Source organism: Cnephaeus nilssonii, assembly GCF_951640355.1.
Source record: "Cnephaeus nilssonii genome assembly, chromosome: 17".
NCBI classification, from domain to species: Eukaryota; Metazoa; Chordata; class Mammalia; order Chiroptera; family Vespertilionidae; genus Cnephaeus; species Cnephaeus nilssonii.
Window position 1 is genome coordinate 51,196,246 of NC_137088.1, and position 19,884 is coordinate 51,216,129.

Sequence of the window (19,884 nt, forward strand, 5' to 3'; positions counted from 1 at the left end):
AATAAATGCCCATCTTATTTTGGGGTCTCTTTGGCATAGCCTCTGTTATGAAATGCATTGTCTTCCCAAATTTTATATGTTGGAGCCTTAACTCCTAATATGACTGTATCTGGAGTTAGGGCTTCTAAGAGGTCAAATGAGGTCATAAGGGGGGAGCCCTAATCCAACAGGATGGTAGGATGGGGGTCTTTATAAGAGGAAGAGACACCAGATCTCTCTCTCTTTCTCCCTCCACACTGGGAAAGCCCATGTGGGGACACAGCAAGAAGAGGGCTGTCTACAAGCCAGGACGAGGGGCCTCACCAGAAACCAACCCTAGCAGCACCCTGATCTTGCACTTCTAGCCTATGAGGAATATATTTCTGTAACCCAAGCCACCCAATTGTGGCATTTTGATATGGCAGCTCTAAAGGACAGCCTCTTGGTCTACACCCTAATACACTGCTGAACCTCCAGTGTCCAGAACAGAGCTTGGAAATTAGCAGAGAGGCAATAAATATTCTTTGGATAGATGACTAAATGAGCAGAATACAAAGACAGTGTTTAATGTGTGCAGTGATATAAAAATGTAAAAGGTGAATGGATTTCAGCAGATTGTATCTGTCCACTCACCCACCCGTCACCTTCCCATCCCCCTGTTGCTATTTAGAATCAAAGTGGAACCTCATCTTGTTCTCATGCCAGTCAGTGCCTTCTCTCCCACAGCCACCCTGCACCTACCCACCGCCAGTGCCTGCTCATTCCACCACCGACATCGCTAATTATCTGGCATTGCAATGGTCACCGCTCTAGCCCGGGCTCTGTGATCTCTTCTTACTTTGATAGCTGCTTCCAAACCTTCCCTCCGCAGTCTCTGTACCTGAACCCGTTGCAGAGACTTCCATTTGCCTCTTTCCAATCCATGTGCCTTCTTTCCTAGGAACAGATTCCTCGTTTCCTGCAGTGTGACCGTGCTCTCTGTGAAATGCCCTATTTCCCCTGTGCCCCGCAGCCCAGGTGCAGCCATAGGGCTCAATTCTGGCTGAGCAGGTACAAGCCGAATCTGTGGGTGAGGTTTTTGGAAATCCTCTTACAAAGAAGGACAGAGATCTGGGACCAGGCCACCTGTTACACACCCACCATTCCTTTTTCCTTGTTGTCTGGAATTTGGGAGCGATTGCTGGAGCTCTAGCAGCCACCACTGAAATACGGAAAATTGAGAAGTACACAGAGAAAGAACCTCCATCCCTGATGATCTTGTGGAACTGCCACACCCTCCGGGTTGCCTCCCTCCACGTTTAATTTACACATCAGTGAAACACACCTTCCAGCGTGTAAGCCGCTGCAGGCAGGCTCTGTGATTAGCCGCTGAACGCCGCTCCTAATTGGCCCCAAACTCATGCCTTCTCTGCCGTCAGCTTAACCTTGCCGATCATGCACATTCTGAGGGCTGCTCCTGGCACCACGGTGCAGGCTCAGAGGGGCTGCAGCAAACACCCAATCCTGCAGGGCAGCGGGGAGGACTATCAACAGCCTCATTTCACAAGGCTCGAGGTCATTCAGTTAGCAGATGTCAGGGGAGGGACGAGAAGCAAGGTTCAGATGATGTTGAGGAATGACAGGGATGGGACTGGGACTGTGGTGTGAGCTATGGGACTTGGAGACTTTACACAAGCATGTGTGTGCGTGCATACAAACACTCACACACATGCACATAGGTGTGTGCATAAAACACACACACACAATTGGAATCTAGATTGGACACCTGCTGCTTTTGCCTGTCTTCATACCATCTGCCCTTTTCTGACGACAGAACTCTTCTGTTGTGGGAACTGTTCCTGTTCCAACTGAAGCTGTCAATCACTGGACATGGTCCCAATGGGCATGTGGTCCCGCCTCCACTGCACAAGGTGAGGGCTCCAGAAGTGGCCTTGTGACTCACTCAGTCAGAGCTCTTCAGGGTCTTACCCTTATTCGCTGTCTGTGACCGAGGGCCTGTTTGCATCTCGAAGACTCTGTCTCCTTCTCGATAGAAGGACGAAAATTTATTACCTGCTCTCCCGAGTAGTCGTGGGGATGAGCTAAAACAATTCAGTAAAGGGCCTGGTATATGGTGAATGTCCACTTACCAATAGACTTCTTTGAAAACCTCTCATTTCTATAGACACCATTAGTCTATAGTGTAGAAATTACTGTTAAAAAATGGACAGTTAAGCTCCCAAATCACACTTCAATCTGGTTCATTAGTTCATTTGTTCTGTCACACAGGTAAGAGGTTTATATCTCTGATTTTTGGAAGAATCACTTCCACTGATTTGAGTGATAAAAAGACACACTTGGGGACAGTCCCCATCCCTTACCTGTCTCTAAAATAGCAGCTGTAATTGCTGAGATTAGGAACTCTGCATTTCTTCTCAATCTGGCAATCTTAAAACTACAGACATTTTCATTCCCACTTGAACGAGAGTCCAGAAACCATGTGGAACACAACTGTTTGGACGTGGTCATGGTATTTATTCATAGTATACTATATTTTCGCAATGTGTTAACAATGGAGAACAGCACGTATTCATACACTGAGTATACCCTCTCCTGGCGCGCTCTGGAGTTCCGGGGCGCGGAGAACACTGCCAGGTTTTTCTTCATCTCTTTGGTTTGTGGAAGTCGGCAGGGTCTGCCAGGGGGTGTTGGCAACGACTTCCCTCCGGTCAGGTCGGAAGGCAGGAGGACCATGGCTTTGGCACTTCCATTTGGAAAGACGTAGCAGAGTGGGGTGATGGACGATCAGAGAGACTGGGGAACCTGGTTCCCCACAGTTCATGTCTTGTCACAAATGCCGATCACTGCAGCAGCCATGAACACTGGCAGGGTCTTGGGCTCGCGGCCGGAGGGAAAGGCGTGTTGCCAGCCAATGTTTTCATGCAAAAGGCAATGACTAAGCACCTGGCTCTGAACTTCCCGGTACTCTGTGGTGCTGAAGGCCAGCCGTCCTATGTATGCACCCTCGTGTCGCAACTGGTAAACTTGGGCGTCATCTCAGAAAATGTTAGCAAAATGCTGAGAGGACCTCTCCTTATCAAGGCCCCTGGAATGACGCTGCTAGTGGGGCCCTCCGTTTTCACGCGGAGGGACTAAGGCACCATGAACGGAAGCAAAGCATATTCATAACAATCACAATAAAAAGAACAGAGTACAACTCTCTTCCGAGAAAGACATGTCCGAAAATAGGGTAAACAGCTGGTCTCATTCTAGCCAAGTGATTCCGTCCACTGGACAATGTCCTTCGGTTCCTCCCTTATTAAATGTGTTTGCATTTCTGAGTCTGAAGAGCACTTAAATAATACAATAGTAGCACCAAGGCAGCAATTTTGTTCCCAGAGTTCACATGAAACTGAATAGATACTTAATGTAATTCATAGCTGGTACAATCTGTGACATCACTAAATTCCTTATTGGCTAATGATGCTTTCATAGAAATGGCAAATACCGCTGTAGCACCTTGATGATAGCTAGATTGTTTTAAAAAACAAATTACAATTTTTTTTAAAAAAATGAGCAATAAAAAGATTTACATATAGAAAGTAAACAATAGTGTACCGTGATAATGAAGGATCACTTTTGTCATAATACTACATATAATGTAGAGTACGTAAAATGCAGTGGTCTGACTGCAAGGAACAAAATATTGCAAAAGGCAGTCGTAATAGAATCATTTTACGTACAAAAATATTACATCACAATAAATAATTTCAAACATAAATATTAAACTTTACATCATCAGGACATTCCACAAATATACACACCCATATCCGGAGATATGTGTGTGTATATAGGTTTATATATGCATATGTATATGTACACACACACACAAGCATACAAGTCCACACACACACACACACACACACGCACGCACGCACACACGCCCAGGTTTTAGGTGGAGGTATTGCATTACTATCCTTCATCCATCCATCCATCACGGCTTCCTCTTCAGGGCACCTGGGAACAGATGAGCCAACCAAGAAAGGTCAATCTTCTGTCTCAAATGTCACAAGTCAAGCGTAAGCAATCCTCACATTTCCACATATAGAATGAGCAATCACACATTATTCCCTTAGATTTTACAAGTAATGTATGTTTGCTATAAGAAACCTGTAGATTTCAGGGGAGCATAAAGAATAAAAAGTCACTAGCCGGAAATTCCCACCTGAGAGAATGCTCTTCTCATACTGGTATATTTCCTTCTAGGCTTTTTCCTATATGTACATGTAAATATTATGTAAAACATATGCAAACATTGTTTTACCATATGTAAAGTATATAAATACACATATAATGGGGATCTCTAGTGGATACTTGCTGACTTTGCCTGCCTTCATCCCGTCTTCCCATTTCCGATAACAAAACCCTTGTGCGTTGGGAACTATGTCTCTTCCAAATGAAGCTGTCAATCACCCGATTCTAGGTGGGTACATGATCTCCATTTCTTGGACATTGTGATTGGTTCAGAAGTGGCCATGTGACCCAATCAGAGCCAGAGTTCCTGTGCAGAATGGATGCTGGAGATGAGCATTTACTTGGGACCACGAGCTGTAAGGGTGGTGTGAGCTTAGAGCTGCCAGGGGCCATGGTGCGGGGAGATGACCTGCCTGAGAAGGAAGCCGTTTAAGAGACAAGCATTGCTGATTGATGGAGACGGAACGAGTGCGGATGACTCAGTTTGAGCCTCTGGATCCAGCCATGCCTGAAGCCAGCCCACTGCTTGAATGGCTGAGTTATTTAAGACAGTAAGTTTCCTTTTGGTCTTTTGCCTCTTGCAAAGGAAGTAATCCTAACTTGAGATCATAATTTTGAATTTAGATGTTTAATTGAACCTTGAAATACTGCTTTATAAGTGACCACTAGGTTCTCCTGTGTCAGGGTTTTGAAGAGCTTCCCAAGTTAATGGGCTGCTGGAAACTGGGCGGCATTTAGTGGGTGGTCACATGAGCAGGTTGAGTTCTTCCCTCGTGGCTGAAGGCACTGGGGCAAGAAAAAGCGGGACAGATTCCGCCCTCTGCCCAGCAGAGAAGGCACTTGTCGGCATAATGTGGTTAGACCAGGGGTTGCCAAGCTTCAACAAGCACGACTCTCCTAGGCATTATTTGAAGCAGATGCTGGTTTCACAGGTCTAAGGTGAGGCCTGGGATTCTGCATGTTTAACAAGCTCCCAACTGCATCCAGAGTGTGTGCCACAGTGCAGTCAAGAGGGTAGGGGCTCTGGTGCAGGACACGCCCGGGCTCTGCCAAGGGGACTCATTGTGCCCACAGGCAAACTGCCTACTGTGTGGGCCACGGCTCCCACCTGTAAAACGAGGACCACAGCCCCATGTGTGGCTTTCTTATGAGGATTCCATGAGATGATGCCTGCAAAGTGCTGAGCATGGAGCCCGGCACACAGGCCGGGCGCAGGGAACACCCTAAGTATTATTATTACAATACTCCAGGCAGCATTCGCAAAGGTTGAGTCACCCACATCCGAATTCTTTGTCCTAAAAACACAGATTCCTGCATCCACCAGAGACCTCCTGAGGCAGGGCCTGCTGAGACAGAGCCCAGTGGCAGCAGTTTAACCAGCTCAAGTAAGACACAACTTACTTACCTTAACTATAAAATCCGAACCTCCAGGCCAGTGCCTGAGGATGGAGTGCATTTCCCACAGTAACCACCGCATGTCCCCACGACTCGGGTGCCATCCTGCAAGGAGATGCATGCCATTAGACTCCCCGCTTGGCCAGCGTTTCCAGCGCCTGCCCTGGCTCTGCAGGCAATCACTCCTGCACACACAGGAGCAGGCCTTCTAAAGGCAGCGGCACCTACACCTCACTGTGGGGGAAGCTGGAGTGACGGCCGTGGGCTCAGTGCAGCCTCCACCCACTTCTGTATGGCCCACAGGTCAAGCATAGTGTTGATGTTTTTATTTTATTTTATTTTTTATTTATTAATGTTGAGAGAGAGGAAGGGGGAGACACAGAGAAACACTGATTTCTTGTTCCACTTATTGATGCATTCATTGGTTGCTTCTTGTATGTGCCCTGCCCGGGGATCGAACCCACAACCTTGGTGCATCAGAATGACGCTCTAACCAACTAAGCTACCGGCCAGGGCATGTGTACATTTTTTAAACAGTGTAGAAGAAGCAAATAATAATAATAATAATAATAATAATAATAATAATAATGCTTCTTGACATGTGAAAATTTTATAAATTCAAGTTTCACTGCCCATAAAGTTTTATTGAAATGTAGCCTTGTTCATTCACGCCACGATCCCAGGGTTGAGTAGCTGGGACAGCTCTCGTTGTTCTATATTGCTATTCTGCACACTGCCAATCACAGTGACACCTCTTCAGTCGACAGTGTTTTGAGTGCCAGGTGTATTCTTTATCATAACATTCTGCTTTATTTTTTATTACTAGTTTCAAAACAAGAAAAGAAGAGAAAAGTGGATGCTGGATGCTACACTTTAAGGTACAGTGATGTGTTGATTATTCCGTTATCAAATTGAGAGGGCAAAGCCTGGGCTTTATTTCACAAGGACATCACAGCTGTGCGAGGAGAAAACACTCTAAACCAGCGGTCGCCAACCTTTCGGACCTCACGGACCACTGGTCTGTGGACCCCTGGTTGGCGACCGCTGCTAAACCAGTGTTACCAAACTCGGCCTTCATCACAATGTTCCCAACTCACGGGCAAGCAAATGCCCTAAGTTCAGAATGTTTAAAAAGGGGTATCTCACCGAAGCATGATTTCTTCGTAAAAATAAAAAATGCAACGAGTAAATAAGTTTCAAAGTGGCTCGTTTGTTAGCCAAGAATGGAAACAGTTTACCCATGAAATCTTGTTCGATCGCAATAGCCAAAGAAATATGTCCAGAGAAAAGAAACCTGTCCTTCGCAGATAAAGTTGTCCAACCCCTGGTCTAGAGCAGGGTGGGGAACCTTTTCTCCGCCAGGGGCCATTTGGATATTTATAACATCATTCACGGGCCACACAAAATTATCAACTTAAAAGTCAGCCTGCTACATTTGGTCAAACATGTAATTAACTCACCCCTAATGCCTTGGCAGGGCCAGATCAAATGATTTTGTGGGCCTTACATGGCCTATGAGCAGAACGTTCCCCACCCCTGACCTATAGTCTTGTGTGTTCACTCCAGATACCATCACTTCCCTCTACCCTGCCCCGCGGCAGCTCGGAATTTCCTTGGCTGTTTATCTGACGTGCTCTTTACACTAGGCCTGAGCACATGTCGTTCCTCTCCCTGGAGCGCTCTCTCCTCCTTGTCCTCTGTGTGCACTGGATCAGCCCAACTTTTGCCTAGAAAGTCCTTCAGGACCCAGCCCAGGGGTCCTTCCCTTGACATGCCTTCCTGACCCAGTTACTGCTACACAGCAGCCTGTAAAGTTAGGCAGTTCCTCCTTTACATCTGTCTTCCTGCTAGAAGGTGAGCCCCAGGCTGGCAAGGCAATGTCAAGTTAAGATCCCAGGGTCTCCAGAACCTAGCACAGTATACAGGGTGGGCAAACGCAGGTTTCCAGGGGAAATATGGAAAACAATGCAATAGTTAATAAACAGCAATACAAAAGTAAGTGTGCTTCACACACTCACACTGTGAACCTGCGTGGCTCAGAGTGATACTAAATATGCACTTGTTGAATGAATGAATAAATGAATGAATGAGGCTGAAGCACACTCTTCTTTTTGATCTGGGATTCAGATCACTCTGCTTGTTAGTTCTCCTAACACTTCACCATGCAAGGAAGAACTTGTTTAACTGGCGTCTCCCACACTATGAGTTCCCCGTGTCGTGGTACCCCACTACCCCCCGCTCTGCACAGTGCTTGGCATCTTCGATGTTTCCCATATGCCATTCACTATTGGGAGTAACACTGATGGGCCATCGCGTGCCTGCATTTGGGTTACATTCCCAGAACTGGGTCAAAGGCCATGGATATTTGGTTCTTAAGGCCAAATTAGGAAAGTGTCTTGCAAATAAGGACACTCTTATTAGTCATAGAATGTTGCCAAGTTAACAAATAAAGAGGACAAATTAGGTTCTCTCTCTTTCATATTTGCATGCCTTGGGGTATGAGTGAGATCAGTTGGGGGGTTTCTATCACCCCAATGGTCCTGGTTTTAAGGCCCATGTGAGTTCTGGAGCGAGTCTGACGCCAGCAACTGGATCTGATGCCAGACCAAGCTTCTAGCCAGGAACCTTCTCCCAGGCTGAGAAATGGTCTGGTGGTCGTAGGATGCCAACATGCTAGAATGCCTCTGTCTCATCAAAGCTTGAGCTTCACCTAAACTCTCTCCTGACCCGGTGGAGAGAGGACCTGTCGGCGGCGTGGGGCTGGTGCTGCATCTTTAAGTAACTGTAAGCCCGGGGCACCTGGGAATGGGGGTGATATTAGTCTCTCCTGACAGGTTTGCTGTAAATCAACGAAGGCATGTAAAGTGCTTGGCCTAGCACTTAACCTAGTATTTGTGTCTGTATCATAAGGGTGTATTTCCTCTGTGCATCTCCATCATTGCCTGTTGTCATGGAGACAAGGAAAGGCTGGTATTTGTAAAACCGTTGATAATGACTTTGCAATTGTCATGTTATTTCATTAATTGGGACTCTGCTAATGTGATTTAGATAAAAACTAACCCCAAACTTATTTTTATTACAGAACAACAACAACAACAAAACGTACTGGGGAAATGCATAGCATAAAGTGGTTGCCATGGAAACAGTAGCTATTGAGAAAAGGGTCTGTTTTCCAGCATTTTAGAAGCACCCACTCACCTACAACAAATCAGTAATTGTAAATCGCTCTTATTTCTTCACTAAAGCAAATGAAGCTTTCTAGAAATAAGCCCCATGACTTCAACGAACATGTGGTAGCCAGCCTGGTTTGAGCTCTTACATATATTAAGATGAATGACTCTCTGCACCATTAAGGATGGTTTATATTTCATACTTTCCCCACCTTTTCTGTTTCCTCAGTCAATATGAGAGGGGAGGTCTCCCGGTGCCTTAGCGAAGCCAGCAGTTCTGGGACTGGAGTGTGCTCATTTTCCTTTCTTTGATGCGTGCTGGTGGTGCAACTGCCCCTAAAACCTGGCATGTGGATGGATGTACATTTTCAGTCCGGCCCCAGAAGTTGCATACATATGAATATATGTATAAACGTGCCTGATTTCTAGAGGGATGCACAGCGTAGAAGCACAGACGTATAAGGTGATGTCACTACACTGTCTGTAGTGTGACCTTTAGGCGTGGCGGACAGCTGGGTTTTCAGAAGGCATCACGGGTGGGAGGCCGTCCACGGTAGAGAAAGGAGACCTGCTTCTGTACCACAAACACATGTTTACCTCCTGCTACCTTCATGCCACTGGCTGTAAGGGAGCTGGACAGGCACCAAGTCTATCTCCTCTATGGCAGCACAACTTCATTCATTTTACACTTCACAGCGATTCTTCTATTACAGCTCTTCCTCCACCCTCCTCCCCCGCAACCGCACAGGATTGCCAGCGAGGCCCTGGGGCCAGGCCGGAGGTCTCAGAACACAGGCCTCCAGCCCCCTATTCCCAGGCGCACACAGAGGGGGTGCCTCTCCCATGCAGCCCAACGGGATCTCCTTTCCTTCTCCCTCTGATCTCAGCTCTGGGCCACGCACCCCTTTCTGTCTGTCCATCCCTCACACGCGAGCGGAGTAGAAACGCATTAGCACCTGAGCCACGCAGGTGCAGAGAAGCCTCTGCCTAGAAGCCGGTCCCTGGGCCCAGGGGCTGTCCCACCTGCTTCACTCCTGGGTGGGGTGGGGTCCCATGTGGACAAAACCCACGTGGTGCTGTGGATACCAGAGGGCCCGGGCTCAGCCTTGGCTCAGCCTGCAGTCCCCTGGCCTTCCACGGTCATCTCAAGGAAGCCTGCTTCCTTCGCCACCTCCACCAGCTCCTAAAAACTGTGGCCAGCCTCAGGACTGAGACAATGTTGGACAATCCTATACAATAAAAGGCTAATGTGCAAATCGACCGAACGGCGGAACAACCGGTCGCTATGATGCACACTGACCACCAGGAGGCAGACACTCAACACAGGAGCTGCCCCCTGATGGTCAGTGTGCTCCCACAGGGGGAGCGCCGCTCAGCCAGAAGCCGGGCCCGTGGCTGGCGAGCGCAGCGCTAAGGATGTCCGACTGCCGGTTTAGGCCCGCTCCCCCAGTGGACATTGTCGGAATGTCCATTTGGGCCTCCCCAGGCTGGCCGAGTTTCAGCCAGCCCCGGAGGTGGTGCAGACGCAGGGTCGGGTCTGAGAACCACTGATGTGAGGGACCGCTAGTTTGAATAAAGTCACAGATTTCCACCCTGTGTACTTAGTCCCACCGCTCATGCCCCATGCTTTCTGTGATGCTTCAAGAAGGAAATAAAATAGAAGTTTCCTTCCAAGTGCCTTTGGCTTCCGAGGCCTGTTCCCATGGAGCATCCCTGGGGTCAGGCGGGAAGAGCGGTGTTTCCTACAGGGGCTGCCTGCAGCTAGCGATGGCTCAGTCTGGCTCCAGAGGAGGCAGGCATAAGGAATGCCCCACACACCCTGGCGATTATTTTGAGCGCAGGCTCTCGGGACTGTTGTGGAACACCAAGATTTAAAAGGAAAATGCTGACAGGCAACTGTGGAACCGATTCCCTCCTGCACAGGGGAAACCGCGCCCAAAGCTTGGGGAGCAGCCAGGGGATCTTGTCCGGTAGTAATCATTGTTTCCACAAGGTGGCGCTCCCGGCTGTAACTATTTTCAGTTCCGTGAATAAAACTGCGATATTGACTTTGGCTGCCTAACAGAATTGAAACTTGTAACGCAGTTTACATAGATGGTTTCCTACATAATGATGCTTCATGTCTGACCAGGTTTGGGGCAGTTAATTAGTTTTTTGTTCCTCTGGGTCATTGAAACATAATAATATGTAGGCCCTGGAGGGCAGGGATAGGGAAAAGCTACTCTCTGCTCTCTCCATCCCCTTCAGTGCAAGGAAAAAGATGTAATGATTAATTTATGTGCAATCAATCTAATTAGAGGTAGTTGATTGGCTGAGACAAGAGGGAGTGAGACAGACCGTTTTTTTTTTTTTTCCATAGACACAAATATAACTGGCAGCTTAAAACAAGGGAACCGGGAAACTCAGATTTTCCTGGGAAGTCACACTGGGATGAAGCTGCCTTTCCCGAGGGGAAGCAGATTGAGCTGCTTCTTTATATTCTGATTTGATAGGATCAGCAAATAAAAATACAGGATCCCCAACCAGAGGTGCATTTCAGATCAACAACAAACACTTTTTACAATAAATATGCCGCAAGTGATGTTGAAGACTTAATAATAAAAAAAGGTTCCTTGTTTATTTAAAATTCTAATTTAACTGGGCATCCCGTATTCTGTCTGTCAGCTCTACACCCCATTTCCAGTTCTCTTTCCCCCCTCCCCTCCTCACAGTCCTGAGGGGGCCTTGGCCAGGGGTCATGGCTGGGGTCAGCCCGGGGCCATGGGCCGTGCTCTGTACGTTCCCCACGTGTCCCTGGGCCGGGTTCCTGCCGCAGGTTCACAGGACTTCAGAGGGAGCTGGGAAGGGCAGTGGTTTCTGCTCTGGCTGAACATTAGAATCACCTGGAGAACTTCAAATTCTACCCGCTTCAGGGATGCCATCCCGTGACAAGCGGGGCCAGGGCACGTGCATGTTAAACTCTCAGGTGATGCTAATGTACACCCAGGCCGGGCAGGGCGTCTCAAGCTGTAGTGCTAATGCACCACCTGGCCACTTGCTCCAGCGCAGACCCCGACTCAGAGGCTGCGGCCCGAAGCTGCATGCAGCTCCCAGGTGATCCGGATGCTCTAGCCACAGGGACACACCTTGAGGCGCAAGGTTTTAGAGCATGAAAAACTGACTATTGTAGAACCCATGCGCGTTTCCCCAACTCTCCAGAAATTTCACCCAAGTCATCCTTTTCCCCCAGCCCTGTTTGTATTTCAACTTTTCTTAAACATCCTTTCCCCTAAGCTCAGGAAAGGGACTCTCATGTTGGCTAATTGCACGGTGTCTGGTGCTCACACTCGCCAAGTGGCTTCTTGCTGCTCGCAGCCTCCGGGCCAGCACCCACTAACCACCTGCAGGTCCGGGCTCACATCTCCACGGAGAACGCTCACCCACACACTCTTTACCTTTGATTTATTTCCTAAATTTTCTGACGCTTTGCAAAATGGTTTGTGGAAAGGGAGAGCACATTCGTACACCACAGAGGGCAGGGGTAGGAGGGAATAAAGAGAGACCAAGCCCGCCCTCCCGCTCAGCGGCACCTTACCGGTGACTTCCTAATGTTGGAGACGGCATAGTTCCCTTGCGAGATCCATCTGGCGGACTCGGTTAAAGAAAGGCCTGTTCCGTAAAGGTTGATGCTAAAACGACCCTGGAAAACGGCCAACGAAAAGGATCGTTAGTCCACGTGACGTCCCAAGCAAAGGCTGCACAATCAAAGGGAACTTGGAAAGGAGACGGGTGGTCATTCATAACGAGTTCCTAATTATGAAGGGTTTTCTTTTTTGGGGGGAGAGGGAGTAGGTCTGGGCCAGACCCTTTACAAGCATCATCTCATCCATCATCGTGAGAGCTCTATGAAGGAGTTTTCTTCGCAGATGGGGAAACTGAGGCCCAGCAGAGCTGCTTGGCTTCTTCAGGATGCCGTGCAAGTCCAACCCACGTTGTTTTCCTGACTTCAAAGTCTTCGCTCTCAACTAACGCAGCGACCCTGATGTTGCCCGTAATTATCAGATTCCTTCAGGAACAAAATGCCACAACGTAATCTTTCTAACAAGATCTCGCTGCCAGAGCTCCCTGGGCTTGGCTTCCCGGCAGAGCACTGGGTACTGAGCACAGCAGGGCGCGACTTCAAAGGCGCGGCGCGGTCTCCGGGGCGGCCAGCAGAGGGCGCGCGCGGCCTGCTCCCGGCCCTGGACTCCTCTGGCCCAGGGAGGCCCCCACTCCAGGCTACTGGGGTTCCTTTGGATACATGGGCCTAGTCTGTTTCCATATTTCTTCCTAAAGAGGCGGTCCAGAGAGCTGTTCTCTTGCTTTTCCCATCCGTCTCTTCCCCTCCCTCTCTCTTTCAAAAAACGTCTTTGCAGAGGCACCTGAAATAGTTTCTTCAGAAGGAAGGTAGGGGTAAGGGGGAGAGATCAACCAAAGGACTTGTATGCATGCATATAAGCCTAACCAATGGACACAGACAACGGGGGGTGAAGGCATGAGTGGGGGGTAGGTAGAGGGCAGTGGGGGGATAAGGACACATATGTAACACCTTAATCAATAAAGAAATTTTTTAAAAATGTTTCTTCTAGAGGTTTACTCCACGCGAGCAGTTCCCGAGTGAAAACGATCCGCATGAACACGCTCAGGGCGAACGCTTCCTCCTGAACCTTACCACCCAGTTCTTTGTCAAAAGCCTTAATAACGCAAGGAGGGTCGGCTGGAACCCCATCAGCCCGAGTGTGAATTCAGCTCTTTTTCCGGGCAATGAGAGAGATCCTGACAGGTTTTTCAGCCCCTGGGACCCCGGCTTGTCTGTCTGCAGTGGAGGTAATGAATAGTCCTGTTTTCTGGGGTCAGCGAGCAGCTAACGCGGAGCGGCAGCACTGAGGGGGAGGTTCGCTTCCCTGACAGGTGTTTCCACGTCCAGGCTGAACGAGGTTCTGATTTGTGACATTTGTCAGACCACAGGGGCAGCCTGCACTTCCTGGCTCCTGGTGCACAAATTAACATGATCTGATCTAACCTGTGAATAAGAGGGGGTTAGGCGGTAACTCGCTATCTGGCAGAGTAGCTGAAATCTTAAAATGTGCCCTGTGGTTATTGTGACAGCCCCTAGGGTCGCGGTGGTTAATCTGAGTGTCCGAGTGGCTGTACCGAGGCAAAGCCGCCCTTGTGGTCCTCAGACACTGGCTTCTGCCGGCTGGATTACCCAGCAGGCCACTTTTCTTTTCTCTCGGTCATCCCCGCCCCGAGGACTGGTCCATACCCCCTCTCATGCCCAGGCCACACCGCTGCCAAGGACCCCTCTCATTTCTCCCTCCCCTTCCTGCTTCCCAGGCACCGGCCTATCCCACCGGCACTGCAGAAGGTGGACTTGATCTGCCCAGATGTCAGAGTTCTTAGAAGGTCCAGGCGGCTGACCTGGCTACTAGCCCAGGAAGTCACCCCCACCCCCCCTCTCCCCACAACCCCCCTGACCTGGTGTCCAGGGTCTGAGCTGCCCTCTCCGAGCAGGTGAGCAGGTGACACACCTGAATGGAACACGCCCTCCTGCTCTCTCCTCCTTTTCTGGTTCAGGGATTTGATTGGCAGCAAGTGTCCCAGCTCTAAAGCTGAAAACTGCCAGGGGGGAAAGACCTCTGTCCTTTCTCGCTCTAGTCACAGGCATCCTTGTCCCAAGGCCTATCTTCAGGGTCCGGAGGGCAGGCGAGTTTTAGCTGCTTCAGGGTCCGAAGGGCAGGCGAGTTTTAGCTACTACCTCTGTTGCTGGTTTAAAAGAGAAACAGGGATGAAGCGCCATGCAAACACTAGGTGACCCAGAAAGCTTTGTGAAGGACATGCCTCAGGGTTTGCTCTCTGCTCGGACGCGAGTGAACGCAGCTGAAATCCTGCCTGGAAACAGGCTCAGCCAGACAAGCAGGGCTGCCATTTGCACTCCGACACCTGGGGTCAAACCCAGCCTCTACGGCGCCCCTGCTGTGTGGGTCTGGACCGTCACCCAGCCTTTCTACACTCAGTGTCCCCATCTGTAAGTAGGGAGTATTCTCATAGGACGCTGTGGGGGTCAAATGAGATGCTGACTTACAAATGCTGAGCACAGCGCCCAGAGCCCAGTAAACAATAAATGCTACCAATACCAGCATCAGGAAGTTAATGACAAGGTGGCATCCACTGGGTTATGATTTAAAATATATACATATTCTGGTATATCTTCAGGTGAGGGCTCTTGGGGGGACCCCCCCCCCCCTTATGATAAGTAAATCCCCAAAGCAGCAGCGATGGATAAGGCAGAAGCAGCAGACTGTCAGAGCATCCCAGGTCGGAGGATAAACCATCCTTGAGCAGCTCGCACAGCCCTGCTTTCCAGACCTTTCCCGAAAAGCCGATTCGAAAACTCACGTCGTTCGTCTACATAGTTGATGCTCAATAAAGGAAAAGAATTCTTTAAGTCTCCAATATGGTTCGGAGAATGGGCTGGGAAAAAATACAAATTAGCCTCTCACTGGCTTTGGGTTTGCTCACTGCTTCAATGTCAGGATTTAGCAAATCGATCTGCTCATTTGTCTCTAAATTAGTGGAATAAGTGAATGCGAATTCACTCCAGTTATTTAAGCTCCCCCAAAAGATGCGCATACAGAAAAGAGAGACCCCTGAGACTGTTGACAAAGGCAGGGCGGGCCAGTCTATTCGCTGCTAAAATGCAGCCCTTACAGGGGGTGTTTGAAGTCCCCAACTGCTCTAAAGAAACTGCACTTCAAAAGTTTCCAGTCCGGGTAATGGAGAAAAGGCCCCTTTCACCATCATGTCCTTTGTTTATTTTCTTTCTCCCCTGAGAGCTTCCTCTTCACGTCTCTGAAACCTTCAGCAATGCTTTCCAAAGCTTGGGGCTGAGAAAACACTTCCTTAAAGGAAAATTCAGATGCGTTTGTCTTGGATGGTCCCTGTGGCTGGGTGTAAATCTCTCCTGGGATTTGGGAGGCACCCCCGGTCCCCCTCCCCAGGCTTTCCAAGGTGCACAGGCAGAGGGGGAGATTCCGGGCCTCCTGCGAACCAAAGGAAACCCGGGGGCCGCGCCGCGTTCTCCTGCCAATCGCCTCGCTCCTTGTTTGTCCTGCAAAGACGGGTGGCTGTCCTCCCGAAGTAGCCCCGGCTGGTGGTGACAGCCAGGCCGATGTGGCAGAAGGAGAGCTGAGACCTGTGGCCCGGGAGAATGGGCAGGAGGCCTGCGGGCCGCGGGGCTGCCGAAGCGCCAGTGCAGGGGGAGCGGGTGCGTGTGCGCTCCCGGTCTGAGCACGGCACGTTTCACACGTCTGAGGTCGGCGACTGCCTCTCCATGCCACACACCAGCCGGGGTTTTTAATGGTTGGCAGGGGTGTGTTGGAGTCCTCTGCACTGGCTTTTGAGAGCTGATTGCATCTCTCCCCAGCTCTCCATTTAGTGACATAATGTCCATCCATGCTTGAAATCAGTCAGGCGGTGGGAGGTATTTGTACCACGGAAATCGGCAAATGCTACAAAGCAGGGCTGTTCTTTCCTTTCTTGGAGAGCCAGCCAGTAAACATCTACCAGCATGTCACTGACTTCGTAATGTTAATTTTATTACCACTTGCTTAGCCAAGCTGCTTGCTAGCCCACATCTAATTTGTTTAGAAATGTTTACATTGCAATAGGTGCGTTCTGCTGAATGCGGAGGTGTGGCGTGTGGCTGTGATCGGTCCCTAAGGAAACGCTCCTAGGAGCGGAGTGAGGCTAGATGAGAAGCGGTGAGCATTTGAGGGGCTCCTGGGGCAGGGACCAAGCTGCCCCCAGAACAGCTGTTCTAATTGCATTCCCAGCAGCCAGGCCGGGGCAGGCTCCCAGCACATACCTGCGGGCACTTGGCGGCACTGTAGCAGTCCCCAGCGGTGGCAAAGGGCACGGGATGCCCTTCGCTCGTCCTTGCGAACTGTAAGTCCGTGGCTGTGGAGTTCGGAGAAGGGTTAAAGGCAGAAGAGAGGTGACAGCGGGAGAAAGAGGCAGGGAAGGGACCGGATATTAACGAGGAGAGAGAAGGGAATAAGAATAGTAAAAGAAACAATAAGAGGGAGTGAGAGAGGAAAAAAAAACACACGGTATGATTAGTGAGCAAACGCATCCAGATGTGCTCTGGCTTCTTCCTCGTTGCGGGTCTGAGAGCCTCTCCCTGGGTTGTATCAGCCCTGACTGTCTCCTCACAGCACGGAAGCCCCCAAAGGGGGTCGAGGTGACTGTGTGAATCATGTGTGAACCGCCTCACTTAAACAGATTTCGGGGGGGCGGTGGGCGCTGCAGGATTGTGAACCTGCTGCTCACGGCCGCCGAGGCTTCGGGACCAGGGAAGGAAGTCAGGAAGGTGTTTCCGGCGAGTTATTCCTCGAGGCTTCCCCTGTCCTCCCGTGGCCCAGGCACTGTGTTATTGCCAAAATGTGGAGCAATTGGAACCCACATCTTGAAAGTATTAATGGCAGTTTCTCAAGTTTGGGGCTAACTTGTAGTTTTTTTTTAAAAAAGCCCATAAAACAACGGGCTCGTGTTTTTAACTGTCTTGTAGCTCGTGAGACTAGCTCTGGGAGGGGAAGGCGACCGGGTCAGGAGGCAGACGGGATCCTGCAAAAGCTGCCGCTGGGGGAACTGGAGGCCGGGGCAGCTTGTTACCTTTCTGCCGTGTCTTTCTGGAATCTTCCTGCAGCTTACCACCTTGTGGTGGGAGGGACATCGGAGGGACCCCTCACCCGGTTCTGCAGGAAAGGGGTCCTGGCAGGAGCCCTGGGCCTTAGCTTGGGGGGAAGGGGGAGGGGCTGAGTGAGAAACTGCAGACCCCTGCCGTTAGCCCTAATGGTCCAGCTAAAAGCAATTAGAAATATCTTGGTACAAATCAAGTGCAATCCACCTCAAGAGGAAAGAAGTGCAATATTATGGGTACATTGCTAATGAGGAAAAATTAATTATTCATCACTTGTTTTTCCTCTATTCAGGGGACCGTGTTTGGCTGTTTGAGCTGCAGTAACCACTCCCATGATTAATGTCCCTAACAAAAATGCAGTGTTGGCCAGAGTATAAAATCAGCCCACGCGCAGGCCGGTTTTAAAAGGTAATTGTGTGCTCCATTTATCTTGTGTGAATCAACCATCAGAAGAAGTTAGCTGTATGCCTGTGTGTGCGTACACTGTGTGTGGGAGCCGTGTCCACATGGGTCCCCAGTGCCCGCTCACCCCTGCTTGACCTCAAGGCCTCAATTCTGATGTCACTTTTGGGGGTGCTGCTCTGACTCCTCCACTGCAAGGGGCCCCTTTAATATGCCTCCATCTCCTCCATCCATTCGTTATCCCAGGTCTGAGGGCCCCGATGTGCAGGCACCTTCCCAGCGGGGCCCACCCAGCAGGGACAGAGGGGAGCAGCCCCACCCTCAGGGTTAGGACAGGGGATCTCGTCCCTCCTGGCATCCTGGGCACCAGGCCCAGCCGCCAGGCTGCCCAAGGGGAGGACAGATGAGCACTCCCACATGACACCTCGAGCTCACTTATTATCTGCATGGTGCCCAGGTCGATCCTGATCTTCTGGAAGCTGGAGAAGCCGGCTGCCGTGTAGTCCTTCCGACACTGGCAGTCGTCGCGCCGGCTCCCGTTGTAGGGACATTCGGTCGGGTTATGCAGCCTGCACGCCAGGGAGAACGTTCTGGTGAGGACGGAAGGCGTCCAGGAACCCGCAGGGCTGGGCTCCCCGAGCCGAGCTCGCCTACCTGTGCCCGTACACCTCGGAGAAGTTCTCCGCGTCCCCGCGCACCAGGGTCAGGTACTCCTTGGGGTGGTCGGACTGCATTCCTGCACAGAAGATCTGAAAGGCAGACCGGAAATTCCCCAGGGGGCGGCTCGGAATGGGCGTCGGGGCCCAGCTGCTCGCGCCCCATGCTTTAGGGAGAGGACTGCTGCCTCACCTTCAGGAGCTTCCCCTGGACAGTCAGGAAGTACTCTCCGTCTTCCGTGGTGCCGCTCAGGTGCTTCACCTCCCTGCAGTTCTGGGGTAACTCGCCTGGAAAACACGAGGTGCCACATGGCCTGAGATGCCCCAGGGTGGGTGTGTCTCCTCAGGCTCGTCAGCAAAGGAGATGGTTTCTCCAAAATAAATTGCATATATCTGAAGTGGGCAGGCAAACAAGTGAACAGAAAACCCTGTTCTTCAGCCCTGGCCAGTTTGGCTCAGTGGATAGAGCATTGGCCTGAAGACTAAAGGGTTTCGGGTTCGATTCTGGTCAAGGGCACATGCCCGGGTTGTGGGCTCGATCCCCAGTAGGGGTCATGCAGGAGGCAGCCGATCAAGGATTCTCATCATTGATGTTTCCATCTCTCTGAAATCAATCCTACCTAATAATAGACAAATATGCAAATTGACCACACCTTCGCTACGCCCAAACCACGCCCACCAGCCAAGCCACGCCCACCAACCAATCAGGACGAGTATGCAAATTACCCCAACCAAGATGGCAGCTAATTTGCATATCAAGACAGCGTAGAAAGAAGCCAAGAGCTGCAGAAGGGAGCAAAGCTGTGGAGAAGCAAGCCGGGGGGAGGAGAAGGGAGGAGCAGAGGCGGGGCCGGGGGAGAAGGAAGGAGAGCAGGCGGGGCCAGGGGAGAAGGGAGAAAAGCAGGCTGGCTGGCGGAGAAGGGAGAAAAGCAGCCGGGCTGGCGGAGAAGGCAGGGCGGGGGAGAAGGGAGGAGAGCAGGCGGGGTGGGGTAGAGTGCAGCAGGAAACCGAATTGCAGGATATTTTCCTGCAACGGGAACGCTAGTAAAAATATATTAAAACACACACGCACAAAAAACCCCGCTGTTTTTTAGGCTCCAGAGAGGCAGCTTCGCTTGGCCGACTTACAGTTGTAGACATTATGGCAGGTTTTTCTCTCTTCCGGCTTCAGCTCCGCGGGGCAGAGGTGGCTGGGCTGGTCCTCATTGGTCAAGCACTGCACGGATCGGTGCCGCACCCCGAGGCCACAGGACACTGAGCACTGCAAGGAGAGCAGGGTCAGCGGCGGGCCAGTCGGGCACAGGCGTCACGGCGGACCCTCTGATGCTGA

General features: G+C 50.5%; 1 protein-coding gene across 2 annotated transcripts in view; it reads right to left on the minus strand.

Annotated features, from left to right (window-relative positions):
* Positions 1 to 2,478: 2,478 nt before the first annotated feature.
* The window catches only part of ADAMTS9 (ADAM metallopeptidase with thrombospondin type 1 motif 9), a 166,014-nt gene continuing 148,608 nt past the window's right edge, over positions 2,479 to 19,884 (minus strand). For both annotated transcript variants that reach the window (XM_079795238.1, XM_079795237.1), the window contains 8 exons: positions 19,683 to 19,815; positions 18,748 to 18,842; positions 18,553 to 18,647; positions 18,334 to 18,467; positions 16,663 to 16,754; positions 12,352 to 12,456; positions 5,618 to 5,712; positions 2,479 to 3,975 (listed from right to left, as the gene is read on the minus strand). In XM_079795238.1, the coding sequence (XP_079651364.1) occupies positions 5,623 to 5,712; positions 12,352 to 12,456; positions 16,663 to 16,754; positions 18,334 to 18,467; positions 18,553 to 18,647; positions 18,748 to 18,842; positions 19,683 to 19,815 (744 nt within the window). In that variant the 3' untranslated portion in view covers positions 2,479 to 3,975; positions 5,618 to 5,622. The remainder of the gene's footprint in view (positions 3,976 to 5,617; positions 5,713 to 12,351; positions 12,457 to 16,662; positions 16,755 to 18,333; positions 18,468 to 18,552; positions 18,648 to 18,747; positions 18,843 to 19,682; positions 19,816 to 19,884) is intronic.